General features: G+C 50.0%; 1 protein-coding gene across 3 annotated transcripts in view; it reads right to left on the bottom strand.

Annotated features, from left to right (window-relative positions):
- Mad1l1 (mitotic arrest deficient 1 like 1) overlaps positions 1-27,462 on the bottom strand; it is a 309,793-nt gene that overhangs the window by 227,766 nt on the left and 54,565 nt on the right. For all 3 annotated transcript variants that reach the window (NM_001109387.1, XM_063271650.1, XM_017598453.3), the window contains one exon: positions 16,871-16,957. In NM_001109387.1, the coding sequence (NP_001102857.1) occupies positions 16,871-16,957 (87 nt within the window). The remainder of the gene's footprint in view (positions 1-16,870; positions 16,958-27,462) is intronic.

The following is a 27,462-nucleotide window of genomic DNA, read 5'->3' as shown; positions in this document are numbered from 1 at the left end:
TGGCAGAACAGATATTTTTAATTTTAATGAAGCCCAGCATATCAATTATTTCTTTCAGGAATTGTGCCTTTCATGTTGGGTGTCAAAAGTCAACATGAAGTTGAAGGTCAGCTAGATTTTTCTCCTGTCACCTCATAAGAATTTTCAAGTTGTGCGTTTTACACTCAGGTTTAGGATCCTCCTGGTTGGTGCTGGTGAGAGGCATAGGCCTGGGCCTGGGTTTCTTTCCTGTGAATATTAAGTTGTCTTTTGATACCTGTGGCAAAGTCCCTCCTCCCTCCCTTGCGCTGCTGTCAGAGCTAGCTGGGTGTGCTGGTGAGGGTCCTGAGCCCTTCCACCCTTCCATGAGGTCATACTGTCTCCATCACTGCAGATCCCCACTCAGCCTTGCGGTCAGACATCAGCCATACCCCTTCAATCTTCCTCAAAGGAATCCTGGCCATTCTGTGTCTCTTGCTTTCCCATATAGGCTTAAGAAACTATGTGTTGTGACATCCTCAAAACACGCCTGGGAGAGCTAGATGGCTCAATGGGTAAAGTGCTCCCTGAGCAACACAAGGTTTCAAATCAAATCCCAAGAATTTACGCAGAGGAAGAGGAAGCATGTTAGCATGCACTTGTAACTAGAAGCAGAGACAGGCAGATCTCTGAGGCCCCCAAGAGGAGCCAGCCTAGCTTGCTTGGTGTCCAAACCAGTAAGAGACCCTATTTCAAGAAATAAGGTGGACAGCATCTGAGGAGTAAGAGCCAAGACTAGCCTCCACATACATGTACAGACATATGCTTATACATCCTAAGGCACAAGTGCATCCACTCACACATGAACATGCATACACAGGGGGTGGGGGCTCACAAAATAACTTCCAGGATTGAGGCTGAGGTCGCACTGCATCCAGACCAGGCTGGTAAGAGCTGGTATGTCCACTGCTCTGACTCTTCTGCCCATGAGCATGGGATGTCTTCTGAGCATTTATATCTTTGATTTTTTCCATCAAATTCATAATTTTCCTTATATTGACTATACCCATATCCACAACCTTTTTTTCTCTATTGGCTGGTGTTCTTGTAAGTGGCAATCTGTTTCTGAGTTTGCACGCTGAGCCTGGCAAGCTGACCTGATGATCATTGCTTTGTGATCCAAAACACTGCGCTGCTCTATTGCTCTGCTGTTGTTGAGTATCTGGATTCCAGTTGAGGCAGACAGACAGACAGAACAAGAAAGACAAGACAGACAGAGACAGCCACACACACACACACACACACACACACACACACACACACACACACACACACACACACACTGAGAGGAGGGGAGAGAGGCAAGGGGAGAAAATAGCAGTCCATTACAACCGAATTCATACTACAGCAAGCTGCACACCCCCAGCACTGGGATGTCACCAGATTTCAACAGACCACTGTATCAGCCTGACCACAGAGGCAGACATGGGAATCCACTGCTTCTCCTGTAATCAAAAGTAAAAGAGGTGGCACAGCGCTGCTCTCACTAAACTGGTAGAGTATTGGTAAGAATGTAAAGGCTGAAGGGAGGGGTGGAGTGCAGGGAACACAGACTTCTGGGAATGACATGTCTGCTGCAGTTAAGTACAGAGCAGCTGCATCACACAGAGAGATTGGGCCCCAGACTGGACCAGTCAACAGTCCATTACAAATGGAGGAGGGACTTAGGAGGCCTCTATTCTCCCTAAGGAGAGTTGCTAGCTGCTGGGTGTGGTGGTTCAAATGAGAAATGATCCCCATAGGCGCCTGTACTTGAATACTTGGCCCCCAGGAATGATGCTGGGGAGAGAGCTTGTGGAGCCTTTAGGAGACAGTGCCCGGGGACAGGCTGAGAGAGTCTACAGCCTCGCCCATTGAAGATGAGGTAGATCTCTCGCCCTTCTGCCATGGCCACTGAGGTTGTCCACTGCCTCTCCTGCCAGTATGGACTCTCTCTGGAACTAAGCCAAAACAAATGTTCTTCCATAAACTGCTTTTGATTGTGGTATTGGACCACAGCAACAGAAAAGTAACTGCTACACCAGGAGTGGGGGATGTCCTTCAGTGCTATACACTGCCAAGTTGTCCTTCTCAAGTAAATAAGCCTTACTCACCAAACTCAGTGGATTACAATAAAGAGTAGACATTAGGACACCACAGGTCCTAACTACAAAGAACATGGGGTTCAGCAGGAGGGGGAGGTGACCGGGGAGGGAGATATGTACGTATTTTATACATCCATAGGCAATAAGTGACTTTGAATGATATAATTTAATCCAGATATAAGTGTGTGTGTGTGTGTGTGTGACACTACAGTTTTTTGTTGTTATGGGGGTATGCTATTGTTTTTTGTTTTGTTTTTGGGGTGTTTTTGTTGTATTGTTTTGTTTTTCTGTTTTGGGGGGAGTTTTTTGAGGCTAGGTCTCTCATTGTACAGACCTGCAGGATGGCCTTGATCTCACTAAGATCTGCCTGCTTTTGCCTCCTGAGTACTGGGATTAAGGGTGTGTGCCACCATGCTAGGCATGTTGTGTGTGTGTGTGTGTGTGTGTGTGTGTGTGTGTGTGCGCGTGTGTGTGTGTGTGTCTGTCTGCATGCGTGTGCGTGTGAGATCTTAATTTTAAGAACTCTCAATTATGAATACTTTGTCCTCAGCAACTGCTGTGTGGGCTCCTGAAACCAGACGCCGACCAGCACGGATACGGGACCAAAGGCAGCTGAACGCACCCACTACCTCTCTACTGCAACTCAAGTGCACTGGAACAGAGGGAGAGGCAACTCAGGTTGTCTCCCCAATAGTCTTCTTAAGCAGCTTGGTGGGAACCTGTGGGACCAGAAGCCCTGCTGAGAAGGGGACCCCCAGGTCCACCCAGACTTCCACTGATCCTATTCACCCTTCCACATCACAGGGAACTCCTTTCTGATAGGGGTCACAGTTTCGATGGCACTGCCACCACCATCACATGCTGGCTTGTGAATGAGCAGTGCTTGATAGCACCAGGGCCAGTGCAGTATTCCCCAGTCTCAGGAACATCAATACTGTGCAAAACTGTGTCTGTTAGCCTGGGCTTTTAAGAACTGTCAGGAATGGAGGTCTCATAAACCAGAGAAATCCTTGACTGACCCAGCTTGAAAAAGTATTGCCCAATGAGACACTGTGAGACAGAGATGACAGACAGGCCTGTACTCAGATCCAGAGAGCCACAAGGACTGGCTGGAAGACAAGAGTGCCACCTAGTAGGCAGGGCTTGTGTAAGAGTCTAGAGGTCATGAATCTCCACAAGACCTTTTTGAGCCATAGCTCCCATTCTCCCCAGTTACACACTTGGCCCTGAGACCCCTCAGAGGCATATGACTCCCTGAGATGGTGCATGCTAATTCCAGGGTCAAACCAAGGGCACTCACAGCCAAGCTAAGACTGACCTTGAGCTGGGAGTGTTTACACCTGAGGCCTGAGCCACAGGACAGCCATCGCCCAGGCTCATGGGTCTGCAACCAAGGCTATAAAGCCAGAGAGTTGCCCAGCCTGAAACCCAGCAAGGCACCTCTTCCCTCAGCAGAATGGCTGCCTTCCCTGGTTCTAGCCCTGAGAACAATCCAAGCCACAGAGCTCTCACATCAAGCCAGCCAGCCAGCCAGAGTTAGATCTCTACAGAGAAGACCTAGTAGCAGCTCAAGTACCAGTAACCTGGCCAATGCCACTTCCCATTCATTGACAAATGCAGGCAGCTCTCACTGCTCTCTGGTGATAGGCGAAGTGATGCCACTCCTAAGGGGTCCCAAGGAATGGCAGCTGTGTGCCTGCATTCCAGTCATGACTGCACTGCTCAGTTGTTCTTTCCTTCATACAGTTTTCTGAGCATCTGCAGATACAGGCACTGCTGTCTCCTCGGGCTTCCCAAACACCAAGGTCTACAAGAAGACCTCACTGAGAAGACAAAACATGTTGCCCTGCTTAGGAAAGAGGTGTAGAGGGCAGAGACAAGAAAGTACACCCACTAAGTCTGACTTGTCAAGGTGATGTCAAGTAAGAATCCCTGAAGGCTCTTGCAGCTGAGTATTTACTGTCCAGACCCTAAAGCCCTGCACTGACCTGCGGCCTCAGGCCAGCCAGCCACTGAGCAGAAAAACACAGCCACACCTCTGTGGATTCTAAAGCCCTGGTCTCTGGAACCTACTCAATGCCTACCCAGACTTGCCCCGCAGCAGCGGCTGTAGCCCACTGAATTTCCGTCCTTGGCTCCTCTCTCTCTACAGAGCTTTCCAATGGGCTTCCTAAAGACATATTCCAGAAGTAAAGGCTCAGACAGCTCCCAGACATGAAACTGGAAATCCTAGGTCACCTCTGACCCGTGGTCCTTATAGAACCATGTAGGAAGAAAGGAGTGGTTGCTTCTTGCCTCCATAGAAAAGGAAAGTGCCAAGACGCTGGTCCCTCAAGTCCCTATTCACCAGCCTCAGGACGAGGGGCACCTGAGGCCAGGGCAGGGACACGCAATGACAGTGGCATCTCTGACTCTGCCATTTCTAAAATGACGAGTGCTATCTGTCTTAAGTTTTCCTTCCAAACAAAAGGGGTAGGGAGATGATGTGGGAATGGGGGACTTGGTGAGAGAGAGAGAGAGAGAGGAGAGAGAGAGAGAGAGAGAGAGAGAGAGGAGAGAGAGAGAGAGAGAGAGAGAGAGAGAGAGAGAGAGAGAGAGAGAGAATGTATATGTGCGTGTAATGATATAAGCCCCAACCCTAGCTGAGTTTGGATCACCAAGATCCTCCCAAAAGCTGGGGGCAGTAGTGGATGTCTGCAATCCCAGCGATGAGAAGGTAGAGACAGGGCGCTGGAGAAGCTGTCTACCTAAATCAGTGAGCGCCAGGTTCAGCAAGAGACACTGTCTCAAAAAGTGAGGGTAATGGAAGAAAACACCCTTGGCCTTCACGTACATGCATACGAACACACATGTACACACGCACAAATGAATGAGGGGAGAAATGGGGATGGTGTCTTCAGGGCTCTGTCAGGAAGTAAGGGTCACATCAGAAGGATCCAGAGTGTGACAAGACAAGGACATGGCTGTGGGCAGAGGAGACTGGCGAGCTATGCTGTATGTTATATACTGTATGCTGGATATGGGCAGGGCAGGGTAGAGTTGAGAGAGGACCACGGGTCAGGGCAGCTGGCTTCCAGAATAATCTCCCATGGCAACAGAGCTAAGCGCTCAGAAAGTGATTGCATTGGGGTAGGTGGGGGTGATGTTTTCTATGGTGCTTGAATAAAAGAGGGAGTTTCACATTTTATCCACTTCTACATCCCTTAACAATGAGAGCTTATTTAAAAACCCATGAATATGTAAATACCATTTTAAATATGGATATGCAGACACACAGCAACAGTCCGTGTGGGTGAGAAATGTTAAGGGCAGGTCCCCTAGTTGAAAAACCAGCACAAGCAGACTGAGAGGGCCAGGTCTAGAACGCTGGTCCTCCCCAACTCCATGGTTGGGGGTGTGGGGCTGGGCAGACCTGGAGAACAGCAACCTGGCCCCTGAAGAAGGAGTGTGCACCGGCCACACACACGCAGGGTCCATCCTCAGTGGACTGTGTATGTCCAAACAGTCTATAGTGGACCTGGCTCTGCAGACAGGACGCGCCAGCCATTCTTTTGGAGGCTTGGTCTCAAGGCACAGCAGCAGAACAGAGGCAGGCTGAAACAGAGGAGTTGCCTTAAACAGGGTCAAGGCCAAGCTAGGGTTGGGGCTTATATCATTCATTCTCATTCATTCATTTATTCTCTCTCTCTCTCTCTCTCTCTCTCTCTCTCTCTCTCTCTCTCTCTCTGGCTCACCAGCCCACCCCAAAAAGAACGGGAGGGCAAAGATCACACAGCGGAGAGATGACCTCCAGGTAGATGCCTGTGACAGACGCCCACTCGTCTCGAGGTCTTTCCTCTCTCTATCCCCCTCCCTCACTCCCACTAATTGGTCACAAAATTTATAGACTTGGCTTAGAGGCCTCCACTGGGGAGGTTGTGGAAGGAAGCGTTGAGGCGTGAGCAGACAGGGCTCCAAATGCTGCAGGCACCATCTCATGTCCAAAGCAGGGCACTGCAGCCAGTTGCCAAAGCCTTCCGAAGCTGCCCTGTGTTCAGAGCATAGGCCTGGCCCAGCTCAAGCGCAGACGACTCTAGACAGTGCTACTGGGTTCTGTTCCTGGAAGGAAGAAAACTTGCCTGCCCTCATGTTCCCTGCAGAATAGTGTGTCCACGGGGTCCCTTAACCTCAACAGCAGCACACCGGTCTGAACCAGATGGAAGGTGACTATCCTGTGCACAGGGACTAACAGACTTCAGGCACACTATTACATCGCCATGCTCAAAGCCCTTGTCTAATAAGCATGTCAGAGGATGGGATGGTAAGTAGGAGCCATTACTTGGTAGGTAAACTGGCTTGAGCTTAGGCTAGCCCATCAGTCAAATCCCACAATGCCTAGTGCATTCTGCAGTCCAGATCAACTTGGTGTGGGCAGCCTGCAGAGCCATGCCCAGGTTACTGTGTGAGTGGTTCCCGAGAGGCAGGCTCAGTGTTGACCCAGAGCTGACAAAAGTTAAAGAAGAGAATCAGGATAGAGGGATTGTGGCAGGTTCCCTACTGAGGGACTCCAGCTTCCAAAGAAGGGCCACCGAACCCACTGTCACTAAGAAGGGAACAGAGCCCAGACACAAGTAGCCGTTCTCCACATTTCAATGTAAATTTCAAGCTTCTTAACACTAGTTCAGGTATTGCGGGATCAAAACAAAACATCTTAGCATCTGCTAAGAGATGTCCCCTCACCTGCTTTTATAGCCAGTGGAATGCATACACCTTACACAAGTTCCTCTCGTCTGTATCACCATGCCTGTGCCTAGGCACAAAAGTACATGAATCTCTCTCTCTCTCTCTCTCTCTCTCTCTCTCTCTCTCTCTCTCTCTCTCTCACACACACACACACACACACACACACACACACACACACACACACACACACACAAACCTGTCTCCACTGCACCCTGTGTCTCAGCCCAGGGTGACAGGGTGACAGCATTGCTGCCCAGCATTGCCACTGCCAGCAAATCTGTGCTGAGGCCCAGTGCACACAACACCCTACCAGAACTGAACTCTGGTTCTTCCCACTTGGCACAGCCTCAGACCCAGCACAGAATGCCCCCCAGGTACCATGTGAGAGGAAATTGGGGACAGCTTATTGCTTAGGCACTGAACAGAAATGAGGGTGTAGCCTCCAGTCAAATGCCATACTCACAATTCTAAGGCACTCAGCTACCACAGGCTGAAGCAGGTAGGCTGAGAGCTGACAGGTGCTATGTACACGCTGGTGCCAAGTGGCAGACCAGCCAAAGGCAATGCAAGGCACCAAGTACCCAGCTCTGCTGCTGCCACAGTTGCTAAAACAGGGGCACAAGTGGCAGAAGAGAGGACAACAGGGAAGTGAGACAAAGATGAGTTTACAGGCCACAGACAACTCAACAGCACAAGTCCATAAGAGCACCCATCCCAGCACTTCCTTCCTGAGCTGAGAGGACATTTATTTACTCAGTAAATACCTCTTGGGGATGAACTAGATACCAGGCACACAGTGACCATAACAGCTATTACCATTCGTACCCAGCAACTGTGACTCCTCACAAACAGCCCTGAGGACAGGCCCCGCGCTGTGCAGTGGTGGCACACGCCTTTAACTGCAGCACTTGAGAGGCAGGGGCAAGTGGACCTCTGTGAGTTCAAGACAAACCTGGTCTACAAAGTGAATTCCAGGACAACTAGGGCTACACAGAGAAACCCTGTCTTGAAACTCTGCATCCCCACCCCCCAACACCAAAAAAAGACAGGCCTGCTGATCTTCTCTCATAGAAGGAAAAGGATCATTAAATCCTCACCTAAGATCCCGGCTCCGGCCCCCTGCCCTCTTTCCCTGTTTCCCACTGCCTATAATTCTGTTCCTGCTGCTCATGGTCTCAGACGTGCTGGAGCAGCCGGCATGCGGAAGGTGTCTGCTGCGTCAAGTGACGTAGCGGCTCCATCTATGCAGCTATGCAGCTGTCCATCCATGCTGGCATGAGAATTTTCAGTTGACATGGCTGCGTAGGGGTCACCTATACTTCTCTAAGTAACCCCTACACCATGCTCTTACGTAAGGAAGTCCAATAAACTGAGTGGTTCTACAAGCTAGGCAGGTGGAATCGTTACTTTGGTCAGTTACTGATGATCCCTTTGAGGGGAATAGGTGTCTGTTCATGTCTCCTCAAGGAAGACGCCATGTTTCCCAACAACACAGTACCTGGGAGAAATGTCCTACCCAAATGAGCATGTGAACTGACAAAGGGGTAGAAAGCCGAAGGCAGACATCAGGAAGGGCGCTTAGGAGGCCATGAGGGTTCCACAGCAGATGACAGGCAAGCTGCAATGGTGAGAAAGGGGAGAAGCCCTCAAGTTCTGGGGACAGGTGTAGCATATCCTAGAGCTGTGCGATCACTGACAGGTTGGGAGGGAAGAAGCAGGTGCATTCAGAGTTCACACAACTGTGGGACAAGAGGGGACAAAGGCAGTCACCCTGTGACACCTCAGATGATACTGAATGCAGAGCAGCCAAGAGGGAGACAGGGAGACTAGTCCAGGCTAGTGGAGAAAGGGCTCCTGCTGGCTTCCAAGTACAGTCAATAACCCCATGGCTTGGATAAGATGTGAGAGAGGACCAACTCCCTGGGCCTGTGGGCCTGCAATGGTGCCGGCTCCTCCACCTCAGCTGCAGAGAGCATGTGCTATGGCTGTGATGCTGGCTGGCTCACTGTAAGGAAAGCCAGCACAGGCCTTGCACTGAGGAAGACAGCAGAGCAGCACAGACAGAGTTAGACAGAGGCAAACATATATTCCTTTTAACAAAAATCCTAGCTTTGATGGCTCTGTCAAGCCAGCAGGGGAAATAAGGCCAAGAACATAATGCTAATGTATTGGGAAGGAGGGCGTAAAGGCAGCCTCGAGCAGGTGCACAGACCCTGGACAAAGCCAGTGCAGAAGCAGAGGATGCTGGTGTGGTGAGGACCTGGCACGAAAGCTGCACACGCCCTGAGGTCATAGCACCAGAAGGCTCAGGTGTGAGGACAATATGGTGTGACCTGAGTCATAAAGTGTCCCTCAGACAGCTGCATGGAAAGCAGATGTCTAGAGACAACTGTAGGAAAGAATGATACAGCTTGTCACTTTAGCAAAGGCAATGCACAGAATGGCATGAATTCTAGCATGGAAGGAAGACGCACACCTTAACAAGACCTGAGATAGGACACAGGCCCTGGGCCTAAAAGACCGGTGATGAGGCCATTAAAGACAGACCACAGCACAGAAAGCAAGTGGGAGGTCAGTGTGTCTGGCCAGCTGTGCAGGGCCTCCCTGGCTGAGTCTGGGAAACAGAAGTGTTTGCAACCATACTCTCAGCCTCAGCACTCAACTGTAAGCCAGGAGCTCAGCCAACAGCCTAAAGCTCCCCCAGCTCCGTACGGAGCCTAGACAACAGTCGACTCAGAAACAAGGACTGATATAACCAGTCCACAGCAAAGAGAGGCCCTGGGCTACAGGGGATGTTTCCTCCCCGTGTCCCAAGAAGGAAAGTACAGTTCTCGGGGTGCTCCTCCAGAGGCCCCAGCCAAGTATCTAGGGGCAAATGAATTGTGACCAGCAATTTCTAATGCCTGACCTGGAGCGGCTGGAGACAGGCATGTGGTCAGAATGAGGCCCCACAGCATCCCTAAAATACATATGGGGGCTACCACAGAGGACACATGGAGAGAGCTCACCAAATGCAAGCTGGCTCAACTGCTCTGCCAAAGCCCATTCACTGAGTGGGGAGAGCCAGACAGACATTTGAGGCCGCGCCTGTGCTCCCGACAGGCCAGGAACTGGCTCATGCCCAAACAGTAAATGGCTGGAATGATCATAAGACCTGGCAGTGGACACAGCCATGGGAGATGGACCAGGCCAGAGCTATTCACTGCTCCTCTCCTCCTGCCCACCCAATCAACCATAACAAATCCCAGTATCTTCTCCATTGAAGATGTGCCCATCCCCAGCCACTCTAACTGTCACCAGCAGTCAACTACCAAAATTCATCTTCTAGTGGGGCACACTGGGAGCACCCTAATGCCAGAATCATCATGTCATAGCAGCTGTTCACTGTGGTTCCTCAAACATAGAAGATGGCAAAAAAGAGGAACTGTGATGCCTGGCCAGCCCCTCGTTTGCCACTTCAGACACTAGCCTGTATCCTTTATGGCCACATCCTTTAATATTTTTTACCCTCCTATGTACATCCCACCTGAAAAGGTGTCTTCACTGTGGACAGGCTAATTAAACTGTCCAAGGACCAAGTGTTCCTCAGTGGTAGAGCTGAGAGTCAAACACAGGCAGCCGGAGTTTGGAGTCGGCAATAACGGTTTCCCCCATCACGGCTCCAGGATACAGTGTGACACCCCCTTGGAGGTTAAAAAAAAAAAGTCCCACCTCATTAATCTTGAGCACCTGTCACTGGCTTAGCTGGCCTCTAGACAGCTCAAGAGTGCTATAACTCATGTGGACACTGACTCACACGGGTGACAAGGCCTCATTATACTACAAGATGCTGTGAGAGGGTGGCCTAACTGCCCTAGACAAACAGGTAAGAATTATGACTTGGACTCTGAGCTTAACCGCTCTTGTGAGGCAGTGGAGGAAGCCAGGGCACAGCCTTTGTGACACAGATGGGTTATACCTTCCACTTACTGCTTCTTCTTGCGGCCCCTCTGCTGGCAGGTAGGTATGTTGTTGTGGCATCACCATTCTGGAATGTGTCTGTCCACCCATGAGGAGACTGGCTTCCAACAAAGAGGCAAATGGACCACAGGTACTTAAGGACTCAACATGCCTGCCCCCCACCCCTGGCCCCTGCCCCATGACTGCAGGCATGGGCTGCTCTGCCAGGCAGCAGACCTGGACTATAGGTACAAGATGAGGCCATGTGAACCGTCCTGGAGCTGAGCACACGGCTCATGAAAGCTGGCTGGAAAAAGAGTGCCTAGGCCCCAAGAGCTCAGCCTGGCCTGGATGGAGTGGGCAGGGAAGGGCGGAGGGGATATCTGTGTCCACATCACTACACAGCTGATCTCCGGTAGCCCTGCCTTACATAAGCCCAGATGACTTGAAGTGGCCGAAACAGCAGTTGTGTCAGGAACTCCCTGGTGGCCTAGGCTCCAACCTCAACATAGCATGGACACCTGGGAAACTGACAGGTTGGGTTCAAGTTCTGTTTTTACTGCCTCCCTGCAGATCCACCCGGGTTCAAACTCACCTTCTGCAAAATGAATGAGGCAATGGAGACCACACCTACCCAGGATAGGTCAAGTACTGCCTGGTGTGTGCTAGGAAGAGTATTCCAAGCAAGGAAACACTCATGGACACTGATTTCTGTACGCACAGATGAGGAAGAGGCCCTGCTATCTATATCACCCCTCTCCCTATCCATCGAAACTCAGAAATCCCCTTGAATCCCTGCATAAGCTTCTCCGTTCTCTCAACACTGGCCAGGGCACAGTGGAGCATCCCTGTGTCTGTCTGTCTACATGAAAACCTAGCTGTAGAGTCAGTGAGCCCCCTGCATGACACTGCACTTCAGCACAACCTACAGAAAGCTGGCAAGTTTGATGGTAATGCAGGGGGGACCTGAGCCCCAGAACTCCTGACCTGAAAGAGCCCCATCTACAGCAAAGGAGGCTTTCGGACAGTGCTGGGCAGCCCAGTGCAGTGGACACTGAACAGAGAACACATCTAAGATCTACACACACACTCCAGGCAACCTACCAGCCCCTTAGCCACAAAACCAAGAGAGGCATTATTAGCCTGACAGGGCAAAAAGCAAGACTGGCACAGAGAAGAGGGCAAGGTCCCCGACACTGTAATCAGATCCTGTCCGAAAGTACTGAGGACGCACGGCAGGCCCTGACAGCCCCATCCGTATCCATGAGGGATGGTGCCTGTGAGCCGTGCGGGATGGCTGAGGAGGACGACAGGCAGCCTGATGGGAATGTACAGACCGGCACCTTCTTGGAAGATTCCATACTGTTGCCTGCCCACTAGGCAAGCCAGTCACCCACCAAGCAGGAATCTGCCCAACTCCAGCTGCACACATGTTGTAAAGAAACCTTTCTGCTCTTGTCCTCACCTCAGAGAGCTGCCCAACACCAGGGATGCAGTCCCCACCCAACACAGCCCTGCAGAGACAAGCTCTCTACTTCCAACAGACAGCATTCACCTGAGCAAAGACTCCCAGGTCCTCCCCACCTACTGAACTGTTCATCCATCCATCCGTCTCTTCTCCATCCATGTATCTCCTGTGACACACTTCCCAACCCCTACTCCCCACTACCATCCCAACCCCATCTTCTACTAATCAAACACACCAGTGCCCAGCAGATGGGAGTGCCAGTTCCTCCTCTGGGCTTTCACCTGAACACTCAGGGAAAGAGGAAAACAAACGAAGGAACAAATTCAGCTGAATGGGATAACACACACACACACACACACACACACACACACACACAGAGTTTCTGCCTGTCTCTCTGTCTGTCTCCCTGTCTCTCTCCTCCTCCCCCTCCCCCCCTCTCTCCCTCCCTCCCTCTCTCTTTCTTTCTTTCTCTCTCTCTCCAAGACCAGCATAGGCTACACAGGGAACTCCAGAGAGTTCCAGATCAGCCTAGGAAATATAAAAAGACAGTATCTCAAAAAAACAAATGAATGTTTCAGTCTAATAAACTCAGAACCATGCTTGACCAGCTAGGGATCAAGGCCATCCCATCTCAATGGTAGGAAGTACTTTCCCTGCTCCTGGCTGCTTATAAACTCTAGGGTGTGGTAGCATCTGACATTTCTAGACCCAGATGATGTCTGTGGCTCAGCCTCCTTCGATGATAGCCCTGCACCTCACCCACACAGGGCTCAGGTCAGAGCCCTGCCTAGCAGCCTTCCCAGAGGCATGGCTCTATCCCACATTTGCCAAGGCCTACTGAGGAAACAGGCAACAGGCAAAAGCCCAAATCTAGCAGCTCCTCAGTGCTCCAAGGAAGTGGTTTCTAGGCATGGGTCCCTGACACCAACTCACTAACGTAGCTAGTGCCAGAAGACACAGCTGACTCGTGTACCAGGTTGGGGAGGTGCTGTACACTCGAGTGAGTGTCCTCACAAGTGGTGGTACTGACATGCCACAAACATGGGGGCAGGACGGGCAGGGGGCACAAACTCTGTCTTCTAACAGCCAGTGGGCATATTTTTCCAAACAGCAAAGCAGTGTAGGGGTATAATAAAGAACATGTTTAAAAGTCACAAAAGCAGCAAACATTTATTTGCAAAGTTCAGACATGATCAGTAGCTGGGCTGGAACAGTGGACAAGGACACAGCATGATGGGAATGTAGGCCACTGGCCCGCATAGCTGTGAAATATGACCAGGACCATGCAGCACCATGACCTGAGGTGGGACTGGCGGCCTGCTCCTCCCCAGCCACACATCACACACTACAAACAAACAAGCAAGAAAACCAGGTGCCCTGTGCACTCTGTGGTCTGCAGCTCGGGGTGTACCATGCTCTCTCCTTCCCGTTTCACTCAAACCTGCCTAACCGGCTTTAAAAGGGCAAGGAAAAACATTTGGCCTTTCAGGGTCTCTTGGTCCCAAAAACAAAATGGTGGAACCTGCTCTGTAAGCTCAGGCTTCAAGGGCTGAAGCACCAAAGCTGAATAATCCACCCAAACACCAAAGCCAGTGCCACCGTAGCCACCTCCCCATACTGAGGTCTGGTTCCATCTGGAACCTGCACTAAAGGGAAAGGCAAAACCATGACCTAGCACACAACAGGCTAGAAACACAGCGTCTCAGCTCATCTCCTGAGTGACTCTCCACCCTACCAAAGAAGCAACTACCTTAATCCAGGCCATCTCAGTTTCAAGGCACAGGCTGCGCAGACTTCACGGTGACCACCCACCGGTTCCCACCTTACTAAGAGAGCTTCTGCCCCCTGCCCACCAGCGAGGATCCCTGGAAACCCAGCCCCAGAACCCCACAGCTGTTCCCTCACCATTCCTCAGCTCAACAGCCTAGCTCTGCGACTCTCAGGGCAGGCAGGACTTCACCAGCTCCATGAGAGGCCTGTTTCCAGGCCACAGAAGGCACAAAGAACAAGGGGTCACAGGTCCTGTAGGAACCCAGGCACAGAAGGCCAGCACACAGAAACCCATCTTGTAAAAACATTCCCAGGGAGCAGAGACAGCACTGTGGACCAGGCCTCTCCTGTCTGAGATCTGCTAACTAGGGGTCCCAGCATTCTACAGGAGAAAGCAAAACACCAGGCATATCCATGGGATAGCCTGAGGCCACAGCTGTGCTGACCGGGGGACCTTCCCTCCTACCCCAGCACTGCCTGCCCCTGGCACAGGCTACTCCAAGATTCCGGTCTCAAACCTACATAAAATAAGCCAAACCACAGGTTGACTCAACTGGCAAACACGAGCCAGGTATGTTGGGAAGTGTGCCAGTGGCCCCTTTTCCGTGCTAAGACAGGAGTCTTAACATTCCTCGTCACAGCAGCTAACCACTGGGTGCGAGGGAAATGCAGACAGGATCCCTTGCCTTAATAGTTCATTCCATTCCATAGTCAGAGGATAATGAAGAGGATCACCAGGCAAACGTTCAGCTTTAATTCCAAATTACCTTTCATGCCCGTTTCATCTGACAGTGGCTTTGGAAGCAAAAGGCAATCTCTATCATGTGAGCTTTCTCAAGTAAATGGATGTGATTGTGTCCAACATAAGCAGATGCTTCTAGAAGCCAATTTTCAGAGTGACATCAGCACTCAAATGAGAACCCTTCCTTCTGACTAGCAATGAGTGATGAAGATGAAAACGCTGTTTCTATAAGATGACAAAGCTACGGCTGGATCACCCACGACAACAGGCTGGCTCCGTGCTCCTCCTACTCCTCCTAGACCTGTCAAAAGTCAGCGCTAGGCGCTCTTGCCCTGGTGGCTGCACACAGCTCTCCCTCTGGCTCCGCAGAAGCCCATCCCACTTGCCTCAGGTGGCTCACGCTCTCACGAGCTCTCTCTCTCTCTCTCTCTCTCTCTCTCTCTCTCTCTCACACACACACACACACACACACACACACACACACGGGATGACTTCAGCTCACCATGGCAACTCCATCTTCTGTCAGTACAGGATATAGACGGGCATATAGCCAAGTTTTGGTCAGTGAAGGGGATCAGGTGGATGGTGGCCACAGAAAAGCTTTCCTTATTCCATAGGACTCAAAAAAGACTTTTCCTTTTTGCCTCTGGACATAAGACTAGACCTGGGAAGGCACTTCAAAATCACAAAATCCGCCAAGTGGCCAGCCACAGGGCAAATGGACAAAGAGCCCAGGCCAATGTGAAAGAAGAGCAAACATGTTTGACTTCGATCTCTGGTTCCTGGCAGAGCCCTAAAACTCTTGGGCTCTACTGGGTGACAGGCCTGTATGTTGATATTCGCAACAAGCTAATGAAATAAGCTAGTACAAGCCCCACAATGCTCAGGGTGGAGCTCGTCACTAAACGACTAGAAAGCAGAGGAGAGAAGCTCCCGACCCCATCCACTGACCTGGGAGCTGGGCTGTGAAGCCCTTCACAATAGGATTTGAATACACTGAGATTGGTGAATGCATCAAGGTGGTGGTGGGGGCAGGGGTGTAACTGAAGAAAGCCATGTCCCTGGCTCAAACATGCCCTGCTCTGAGTACCGCCACTCAGTTGCTCCTGGGCTGGATTCTTCAGAAGAAGCCAGGAGTCTCAAGGGAGACATTCTCCTGATTTCTGAAAACCCCTGAACCTGAGGAAGGGTGGTGAGATGGGAGTGGGGGACTTGTGGCTGCCTGGGCAGACTCTAGTGTCAGAGCAGAAGCAGAAAGCACACACACAGCTGGTGCAGGGCTTGGAAAGTGGCTCTAGAAGATGCAGGAGGCGTGTGGTGTTGGGAGGGCAGGGGCACGGCAGGCTGGTGAGGTGTGAGAGCTGCCCTGACTTCCTACTGGACTGTGGAACAAATATACCTGCTGTTCATCTCACAAGGAGATTTTATCACTTGTGATCAAGAGCATAGGCCAGTAGAATGTTCACATCTGTGAGCACCCAAGGCTGCACACGTCACATAGGCATGAACCCGGGGGCCATCTGAAGTCACACGCTGCCTGGAAGTTGCAAGGCTACTGATCTAGGAGGGTACCCAGTGGTAAACAGCACTTAATTAGAATTTGCAAAGTGGGTCCAGAGTCTCACTACTATGTGGCATGTGAGAAAACAACTATTCCCACGCTTCCGACCATGGAGCAGTGAGGCACAGCCACGCCCAACACTGTGACTTGCATGCACACAGTTTATAAACGAGTCTGTCAGAAGCACTCATATACACAGGTGGGTGGAGTGGGGGGCCTTCAGGTCATCGAGTGCACTGACTTTCAAAGGACTGAGACAATTCTCAAAAACCCTTGGCTACTGCTCAAAAGAGCGATTAAGACAAAAACCCAACCCTTCCCCTCTAGCCTTCTCCTATATACAAGCAAGCCTGCCCTGCACACAGACTTATCACCTGCTGTCTTTAGCAGAGCTACACCCTAATAATGCCACCATTATACCCTAAAACAAGGTCTTCAAACGTATCCAGCCCCGGGTACTATGTGACAGTAATGGAAAATAAACTCGCCAAGTTACAAGGAGGAAGGCACACAGGACTCAAAGTGCCCGGAGCAGACACACTGCCAGACGCCCTCGGGCCTTCTACCTGCTGGTGATGCTGCTATTCTTCTCCTTCAGCGCCAGCTCTCGCTGCTGCAGCTCAATCACGAACCTCGAAAGGTCCTCTGGAGTCCTGATGGATAAAGAAGACACATTTAGTTCCTTCTCTCCCCAGAAATGGACCACATTGTATACACAAAACAGAAAACCACAAGCCACGATTCAGAGGTCTGCGTAAGTTCATTATGCAGCCCGTGTACAGAGTAGCAAGGACTCACAGCATCCAGGTCCAAACCCTTCGATGGGTTGGCTACATTCAAAATATACCTTACTGACTCCTGAATGGAGGTCACTCAGTTGAAGACCCAAATTCAGAAGCCATGTTTAGAAGAAAGAAAAAAAAAAAATCTGGATGTGTGCTGGGCTAGCAAAATGACTCATGGGTAAAAAGCCACTTGGCACCAAGCCTGAGGACCAGAGTTCAATCCCCTAGGCTCTATATGAAAGGAGAGAACCAGTTCCCTCAAGCTGTCCCTCTGAGTCTCACATGCACACACACATGCACACACACAACTAACTAATTAATTATTAATTAAACAAAATGGAATTTAAAAACATTAAGAACATACAAAGCCGGATGTGGCACCTGCTCCACGCTGACACTGACAGGTATATGCCTAGGGCTCACTGGCCAGCCAGCCTGATCTACTTGGTGAATCTTTGACCAATGAGAGACTCTTACCTAAAAAAACAAGTTGGAGAGCATCAAGGAACAACACCCAAGCTTGACCTCTGGCATCTAAATGTGTATGCACCGAGGCACGCACACAAGTCTTAACTTTTTTCTAGCTAGAAAAATAGGAAGACCACAGGACAGCAGCACTGTGCCTAGGAAACAAGACACACAGCGCACCACCCATGACCTAGCACAGAGGCAGGCTCAGATGGCCTCACACAGTCAGCTGCTTCTGCAAAACAGATCAGGCAGCAAAAGGAAAGAAAGAGCGGCAGTGAGCTGCTATGCACTTGTATGCTTCCCAGCTCTTCAAAATTCTCTGCTCACCTGTCTCAGTCGACAGGAACAGACCTGGTCTCTATTGTTTCATCTTTCCGTGAGAAAACTGACAGCCAGCTACTACCTGGGTGTACAAGGTCCACTGCACCCGTGAGTGCAAGTAGACACAAGGTGGGCTGGTCATCTGACTGGCACAGATGCATACTGAATTTCATGATGTTTTTACAACAATGTGTACATACCCATTTACACATGAGGGCAGGGGATGAAGCTGTGTCTGCTTCTCTCATAAACTATGGCCACAGTGAGCACAAGGCACGCTGAAGTCACCACCCACTCATTTAGGAACTCCTACAGCTTCACCCAAAAAAGCAGGCTCTAACTGTGTGCTTGTGCTGATGAAAGGATTGAGCCAGGCTGCACAGAAAGCACCCAGAGACACCTCCTATACCCGCATACTCACACTGTACTCTCAGGCTTTCAGTCAGCATGGGAGAGTCTACAGAAAAAGGACACTGAGCCAGGAGAAGGTCGCTAACTCAAAGACCTACATACTCATGAGCAAGACACTGGTTAGTCCTGGGTGCACATGAGCTACCCAACCAACTGCTCATTGTGCGATCGTCCTGAACTCTGACCTCACTCCAGCCCTGGGTAAAGAGCTGGAAACACACCTTAAAGGTAGAGTACATGCCTAGTAGGCACATGTTCTACCACAGCACCAAAGGCAGATACATCGAGAACCTCTCTTCCCTCTCTGCAGCATGAGGTCATTAAAAAGAAAACAACATTCGAGAGGTGAAGAGTGAGCATTCGCCAGCACCTGGCCAGCCATCCACTTGCAGACCCGTGAGGTCAGCTCCAGTCCCCACAGCCTCCCCTGTGGGTCACTGGGCAACCCAAGGAGGCCATAGAGTTGTTTGGGCGAGAGGTCAAATGAGTGCCAGGCAAAGGATGCCCAAGAAAGAGCCAGGCCCAAACTGACTCTGCAGCTGAGCTACATACAGAAGAGTAAACAACATGTATGTTCCTTTATTCACAGACTATACCCTGGTGGGAAATATGCTTGCCCAAGTTGGTGGGGACAATCAAGGGTCTCTTCTATGCACTGTGTGACTTTCTAAGAGAATTTGCAGTACGTGTATATGTAGGTATAAATAACCCCCCACCAAGAAAAACCTTAAGAAAACAAGAAAAGGCAACAAGGGAGAAAGGCACCAGAGGCACCCAGCTCAGAGAAGAGGACACTAGCTGTGTGCTGTCGGCCTGGCATGAGCCCTGGCACCAGGGTGAAGAGCAAAGAATGAAGTGCACAGGACAGAGTGGGGGTGGGGAGCAATCCTGAAGAAGTCCTGGGAAGCTGGGTTGTGGTAGCACATACCTCTAATCACTGTACTGGGGTTGGGGTAGGGGAGACAGGGACCAGCAAGCTGACTGCCTGATCCCACAGGAAGTCAGGGTGGCAATCTACCTCCACTTCCCATGCTAAGCCTCATAGGCATGGGGGCGGGCTCTCAAGACCTGTGGAATCACAGGGGACTCATCCATAGGCTCAGTCTTCACTTTGTCCACAGGGCATGACTGCCAGGTGCTAGCCAAGTGTCTGTGCTTCAGAAGCCTCCTGACCTGTGGTAAAGCTGCTCAGAGATGCTTCCAGGCACTCGAGGGATTAGCAAAATGCTTTCAACTACAAGGCGTCCCACAGAGTGCCACTGTGGCCTAAAAATACCACTGCCAGTCCGGTCCAGCGAGCGTGACACTCGCACTTCGCAACTACAAAGTGGAAGGCACTCGGGGTCTCTGGGGCCTCTAACACATGGATGACAGGGGAGTGACAGTTCCAACTGCAGCCCAAGCTGTGGCATCTGCTGCCGAACAACCAACAACCATGGCTTCAGCTGCGCGGCCTTTCATGGTCTGATGGGGGGAGCGGGGAGGGGGCCTCTGTGTCTCGGGGAGAGGTCTCTTTGTTCCATGAACAGCTGAATTGTGACACAAACTCAGCTGCAGGCATAGAATGCTGTGGGCCTGAGCCCGCTAGTTTATTTCTGAGGCGAAGACAGTTCCAGCCCCAACCACGGCTATTTTGAGTTCTAATAGCAGGTGCCATGGCTCTCACTGAAGCCATAAGTGCTGGTTTCACAGTGTCTGAAAGACACCCAATCCCGAGGACACCAGTGTCGAGAATGAATGAAGTGGCAGCAGCCACAGACCCAATTAGCAAACGCCAGGCCATGAGCTCTCTTCCAAGGTGCCATTCTTTCCAGAGAATAGGAAGCCACAGGGCTGAGACCATGGTCCAAAACTGCAGGGACTGGGCTTCAGCCAGGGCCCAATCGAAAAGGAAGGGGAAGGAGAGAACACGGCCTTCCCCCACCCCACCGAGATGGGTGTATTGTTCTTGCAAAAAGTATGCCAAGTCCAGAACAGAACACATCAGACAGCAAAAACTTCTGCTAAAAGCTGAAAGGATGATGGGCACTCACAGCTATGCAGACACAGAATCAGGCTTCTCCAGCTGATGTAGGGGCTACAAGCCTGGGACTGATGAGCCACTGTACAGAGTCGGACAGGGGATGAGCATACGTCACACTAAGCCAGCACTGCATAGCAGCTGTGGGCTGTGCCGAGCACTGCAGATCTACCTACAGCAGCCATGCCTGCTGCCCATAGCACTAAGGCCACCCAGCAGAGTTGGAATCTCAGGTGCTGAGGCCACAGCCACTAAGGCTTCGGGAGACACTCAAGAGGGACAAGTCTATCTTGTCACTGGCGCTCAGGGCCACCCTGTGATAGCCTGACCATGAGGTGGGCAATTATCACTCATCCACCTTCCAAAGCTGCCAGTTCCAGGCACAGAAAGGGACAGCTCCTCTCCCTGAGGAAAGCAAGGCAGGGCCAGCTGCCGTCTCAGGCAGAGGTTGCCACAGTAGCAAAGGAACGGCAGGCCCTTGTCACATGACATCCCTCCTCCTTTCTGGAAATGAGGTCACACAGATGGCCTGGCCAGGAGAGGGACAGGAAGGCAGATGTTGTTCCAGTTTCCAGCCATTACCAGATTCCCTGCTCGGGCCCTGCATGTCCCTCCCTGGGCTGCTTCTCCTGTGGTATGCACACAACTTTCCTGTCACTTGAGGTGTCCTGTCCCCTGTGGTAACTGAGCTTGCTCCAGCCTACATATCTACAACCCTGAGCCTCGCCACCTCACCCTGTTCCTCAGGGGGACCTGCTTAGACCCAAAGTCCACCCTGACCAGCAGCCATCTTTGCCCATCTCTTTCCCCATGAGGTATCCGTCACGAGAGGGATTCACCTTAGATTCTATCCTGGCTCCTCACTGCAGAGACTCCAAACACACAACGAATGGAAACCCATGAGAGCGTTCTATAAAATACATCCAGCCAAGTTCTGCCTGGATCCGAAGTCAAGACACTGGATTAAAAATCTGAAGTCCAGTGTTGGGCTGAGTTGGCAGAAGGGCTGCTCACGTGAACAGGCCTGGGCTCCAGGCCCAAACACTGGGAAAAACAAAAGCAGGTTCAGTGTGACTGGCCAGTCTACCCAGATGATAGAATACACACGCCACACACGCGCGCACACACACACACACACGCACATGCGTGCACGCACGGAATCAAAGACCTACAAAACACATTACTTCAGAAAAGAGAAGCAGAAAGTGAATACTCTGGGTCATCTGAATAAACCAAAATTTAAGCACAACTGTGTTGGCCTGTTATATGCCAAGAGTGGTGTAGGGGCCAAAGGAGAAGGTAGAAGTAGCTTCTTGGAGGCAGTAAAAAAAAATATTCAGTAGACATACCGCTATACGTTTATAAGCTTCTTATAAGCTTCTTAAATGTTGTTAAATTTTATTTATTTATTTATTTATTTATTATTTATTATTTATGTGGGAGCTGTATGGCATAGCACACGCGTGCAGGTCAGAGGACAACTTGTAGGAACTGGCTCTCTCCTTCCACCATGTAGGTCTTAGGGATCAAATACAGGTCACCAGGCTTAGTGGCAGGTGCCTTCACATGCCGAGCCAGTCCAGCCATCCCTTCTTAAATAGTTTGAACCATGAAAATGAATTCAGTAATAGTAGCCAATGGCTACTTACTTCAAAGTTTATCTCTGAAACCTTATAGAAGCAAGTGCTATCGAAAGTCTCTTTTTTTTAAAAAAAAAAAAAAAAGCTAATATGCTAGTCCCATGACAAATTAACACATGGAAACCCAACTGTAACCATTTATAACCAAGCAATCAGACCATTCCTAAATGAGGTTCAGCACGTATAACAAATCACTTGCATTACAAATGAGGCCATTATAGGAGTATTGGTGAAATCTGGAGGAGGGGTAGGAAAGAAAGGAAAGGAGAGAAGGGGGGGGTGCAGGGGGGGAGGCAGAGACAGAGACAGAGACAGAGACAGAGAGACAGAGAGCGCTGGCATGAGAGTAGGGCCTTCTATCTAAATACTCAAGGCCTGTGATTCGATCCCTAAAGTTGCTTAAGAGAGAAATCAAAGATCTATGTACCTAAGTTATTTAGTGGAGAGGTGGGAGGACAGCATCTTACTATCTAGTCCTGGCAAACCTGGAACTCAGCATGTAGACCAGGCTAGCCTTGAACTCACTGAGCTTTGACTGCCTCCACTTCCCAAGTACTGGGATTAAAGATGAGTGCCACCATACCAGGTTTGTATCCAAGACATTCTAACTTTGAAAGAAAGAATAAAGTGTAGGCTGAGGAGATGGGTCCTTGGGCAAGGTGCTCGTGTCACAAGCATGAGTTCTGATTCAGCAACAGCTGAGCACAGCCGAGCAAAGCTCTAGCTGCAGGACAGGAAGCCGAGACAGAGAAATCCCTGTACTCACTGGGCAGCCAGGGCAGTGCAGACCAAACAGCAAGCTCCACCTTCACCAACAGACCCTGTCCACCAAACACTAAGGTGGACATCTATTGTGGAACCCTCATGTCAACCTGTGCATGTGCACACACACACACACACACTCGGGGGGGAGGGGGGGGGAGAGAGAAATAAGAGAAGGAAACAGGGACCCACGGATCCCGGCCCGCAGCAGCTCTCTGCTCCCAAACCCCGTGGGAGAGAGACCTCACCGCCTGGTCAGGTGGGCACTCCTGAGGCTGCAGAGCGAGGAGACCACCAACACTGCCCACCCCTGCCCACATCCCTGGCCCAAGAGGCAACTGTATAAGGCCTCTGGGTTCCCGTAGGGGAGGGCCCAGGAGCGGCAGGACCCCTGCGCCTGAGACACCGCCGGAACCTGAAGGAAACAGACCAGATAAACAGTTCTCTGCACCCAAATCCCGTGGGAGGGAGAGCTAAACCTACAGAGAGGCAGACACGCCTGGGAAACCAGAAGAGACTGCACTCTGTGCACATCCAGACGCCAGAGGAAAACACCAAACGCCATCTGGAACCCTGGTGCACGGAGGCTCCCGGAAAGAGCGGCGCAGATCTTCCCGGTTGCTGCCGCCGCGGAGAGGACTTAGGCAGTACCCCACGAGCAAACTTGAGCCTTGGAACCACAGGTAGGACCAACTTTTCCCCTGCAAGAAACCTGCCTGGTGAACTCAAGACACAGGCCCACAGGAACAGCTGAAGACCTGTAGAGAGGAAAAACTACACGCCCGAAAGCAGAACACTCTGTCCCCATAACTGGCTGAAAGAAAACAGGAAAACAGGTCTACAGCACTCCTGACACACAGGCTTATAGGACAGTCTAGCCACGGTCAGAAATAGCAGAACAAAGTAACACTAGAGATAATCTGATGGCGAGAGGCAAGCGCAGGAACCCAAGCAACAGAAACCAAGACTACATGGCATCATCGGAGCCCAATTCTCCCACCAAAGCAAACACGGAATATCCAAACACACCAGAAAAGCAAGATCTAGTTTCAAAATCATATTTGATCATGATGCTGGAGGACTTCAAGAAAGACATAAAGAGCTCACTCCCTTAGAGAACAAGTAGAAGCCTACAGAGAGGAATCGCAAAAATCCCTGAAAGAATTCCAGGAAAACACAATCAAACAGTTGAAGGAATTAAAAATGGAAATAGAAGCAATCAAGAAAGAACACATGGAAACAACCCCTGGACATAGAAAATCAAAAGAAAAGACAAGGAGCTGTAGATACAAGCTTCACCAACAGAATACAAGAGATGGAAGAGAGAATCTCGGGAGCAGAAGATTCCATAGAAATCATTGACTCAACTGTCAAAGATAATGTAAAGCAGAAAAAGCTACTGGTCCAAAACATACAGGAAATCCAGGACTCAATGAGAAGATCAAACCTAAGGATAATAGGTATAGAAGAGAGTGAAGACTCCCAGCTCAAAGGACCAGTAAATATCTTCAACAAAATCATAGAAGAAAACTTCCCTAACCTAAAAAAAGAGATACCCATAGGCATACAAGAAGCCTACAGAACTCCAAATAGATTGGACCAGAAAAGAAACACCTCCCGTCACATAATTGTCAAAACACCAAACGCACAAAATAAAGAAAGAATATTAAAAGCAGTAAGGGAAAAAGGTCAAGTAACATATAAAGGCAGACCTATCAGAATCACACCAGACTTTTCGCCAGAAACTATGAAGGCCAGAAGATCCTGGACAGATGTCATACAGACCCTAAGAGAACACAAATGCCAGCCCAGGTTACTGTATCCTGCAAAACTCTCAATTAACATAGATGGAGAAACCAAGATATTCCATGACAAAACCAAATTTACACAATATCTTTCTACAAATCCAGCACTACAAAGGATAATAAAGGGTAAAGCCCAACATAAGGAGGCAAGCTATACCCTAGAAGAAGCAAGAAACTAATCATCTTGGCAACAAAACAAAGAGAAGAAAAGCACACAAACATAACCTCACATCCAAATATGAATATAACAGGAAGCAATAATCACTATTCCTTAATATCTCTCAACATCAATGGCCTCAACTCCCCAATAAAAAGACATAGATGAACAAACTGGATACGCAATGAGGACCCTGCCTTCTGCTGCCTACAGGAAACACACCTCAGAGACAAAGACAGACACTACCTCAGAGTGAAAGGCTGGAAAACAACTTTCCAAGCAAATGGTCAGAAGAAGCAAGCTGGAGTAGCCATTCTAATATCAAATAAAATCAATTTTTAATTAAAAGTCATCAAAAAAGATAAGGAAGGACACTTCATATTCATCAAAGGAAAAATCCACCAAGATGAACTCTCAATCCTCATCTTCGGTTGGTTTATATACAAGTATGCAATTTCTAGGCTTGAAAGTAAAATGATGCTATCTGGTGCTGGATAGAGGAGCCTTATTTTTTATTATGGCAGCTTGCTATTTTTGTAACATGGTGATTTGGTTGAACACAATAAAGTACAGTAGTAACTGGAAAAAAAAAAAAAGAGAGAAGGAAACAGGAAAATAATCACGAATGGCCTACAGGTAGCAACTTGGACTGCCAGAACTGCCAGAATATGCCAGAGCCAGCCTAGGCTATCACAGGCAGCGTTAGTCAACCCAGGAGGTCATTCAGGGCCATGGTCCTTCCAGAGCCTATGCCCTGCTGTCCTCACAAATCCAACCCCAAGCACAGAACAAGCCAGAAAGCAGGAAATAACAAAACAGAAATGTGCCCATGCATCTTATTGCTAGTTCCAAAGAGATGGCTCCAGTCATCAGGAGGCTGAGGCACCGAACTGAGAGCTTCACTGGAAAGCCGGGCAGCACAGGCAGCCTGAGCTGCCCTCACACAGGCCTCAGGCCTACACCCAGCCAGCCGACCCCTGCACACTTAGCTGCCCACTCCAAATGAAGTCATGAGAACAAAGCACTTAGTAGAGAGTATCACTGTGGGAGTAATGCTATGGGACTGCAAGTCAGTCAGCATGTTCACTTGGAACACAAGGAGCGGTGGCTGCTCCCTGGCATGAGTATGTGAACAAGAATCATAAAGAAACTAACAGCAGCACACTTTCAGGCCAGCAAGATGGTTCAGAGAGTAGAGGTAACTGCCACCAAGCTTAATGACCCAAGTGATTCCCTGAAATGGTGACCTGAGAGATCCCATGTGGTGAAAACAATCAAGCCTTCATGTTGTCCTCTGGCTTCTACATGTGTGTCATGTCACATGTGCCTTCACACAAGTACATAGATGTGATGTGAATACATACTTCTGTGCCGCTGGTCTCATTACAGGGCAGACAGCAGTGACTCCAAACATCTTTATGCATTTTCCCCACAGTGCTGATGAGAAAGAACGAGCAGAGAAGTGAGAAGACTGCCTTGGAGCTAGCCAGGATCGAGTTCAGGTCCAGCTAAGCCTCAGCTCCTGATCAGGGAAGCAGGAATGACATGCCTTACCTGATGGATGGCCCAGCAATGGGGGCACTGGGCCATCACTGCCTTGGTGATCCCTGCTGCTGCTGGGTCGCCCAGGACAATGCACAGCACTATAATCCACCCCATACCACCTGAAGCCTGCCATCATGCTGGCCCTGAAGGACACAGGACTGCCAGTTATAGAATATGCAGAAGAAGGGGATTAACACTGCCCAGTGACAGAACCAGGCTGAAAATCACCAAGAGTCAGGCTGGTGGGTAGATAATGGAGAGGAAGAAAATGCTGCCACCAAACCAAGGTCAACCCTGAGCACATGGAGGAGGAACATCTGCTTCAGCACAGCACCTGTGAGGTGGTACAGGCTCTGTGAGGGAGAGGGTAACCTCCCAGCCCAGGATGGTAGCTTAGCCTGTGACCAGGAGGCTGAGGCAAGAGTTCCATGCCAGCTTGACAGACACAAAGTAAGGCCCTGTCTCCAACACAGCTAGGAGTGCTGTGTGTGGCCCCATCCTGAGACCCATGGATACTGTGCTGACAGAACATGTGGCATCCAGAGTCACAGACATTCACTATCTGCTGGGGATGATGATCACTGGGACAAAACCAATATGTACTGTGTTTCCATTATGAGCACAGTGATAGTCATTAAAGGAAAAGGGACAGGGTGACTAAAGTGACACTTGTCACTTTGACAAGCCACTCAGGACCAATCTCCAGGAGGGTGACACTTAGGCTAGGACAATGGCTAAAGGGTAAAGTAATTGCCACTAAGGCCAGATGACTGGAGCTTGACTCCCCCAGGACCACATAATAACCAAACTCAGTGGCACCCACATCTGTAATCCCAGTACTCCTACAGGAATACAACAGGCAAGACAGAGGATCCCCCAAAGCATGTGGGTACATGTGAAAATGAAATTTCAAAAACAAACTCCTACCACAGCACTTAGAAGCTTGCTTCAGGAGACTCATGAGTTCCAGGTCAGCCTGGGCTACACAGTGAGACCCTTACTCAAAAGCAAGCACAAGGCAAGGACATGGTTGGTTTGGCCAACTGCGTGCCTAGCATTCATGAAGCCTTAAGTTCCACCCCTAGCACTGCATAAACCTGGCCTAGTGGCATGAAGTCATCTGTAACTATATACAGAGTTTAAGGCCAGTCCAGACCATTTAAGATCCTTTTTTTAAAAAATCACAACTAACCCTAGACAGCTCAGGAAGAGCCAAACAAGAGTGCTTGTCCTGTTGTCTC

Source organism: Rattus norvegicus, chromosome 12, assembly GCF_036323735.1.
Source record: "Rattus norvegicus strain BN/NHsdMcwi chromosome 12, GRCr8, whole genome shotgun sequence".
In the NCBI taxonomy this organism is placed as follows: Eukaryota; Metazoa; Chordata; class Mammalia; order Rodentia; family Muridae; genus Rattus; species Rattus norvegicus.
The sequence above is the reverse complement of the archived record's forward strand: the minus strand, read 5'-3'. Positions and strand labels throughout refer to the sequence as shown.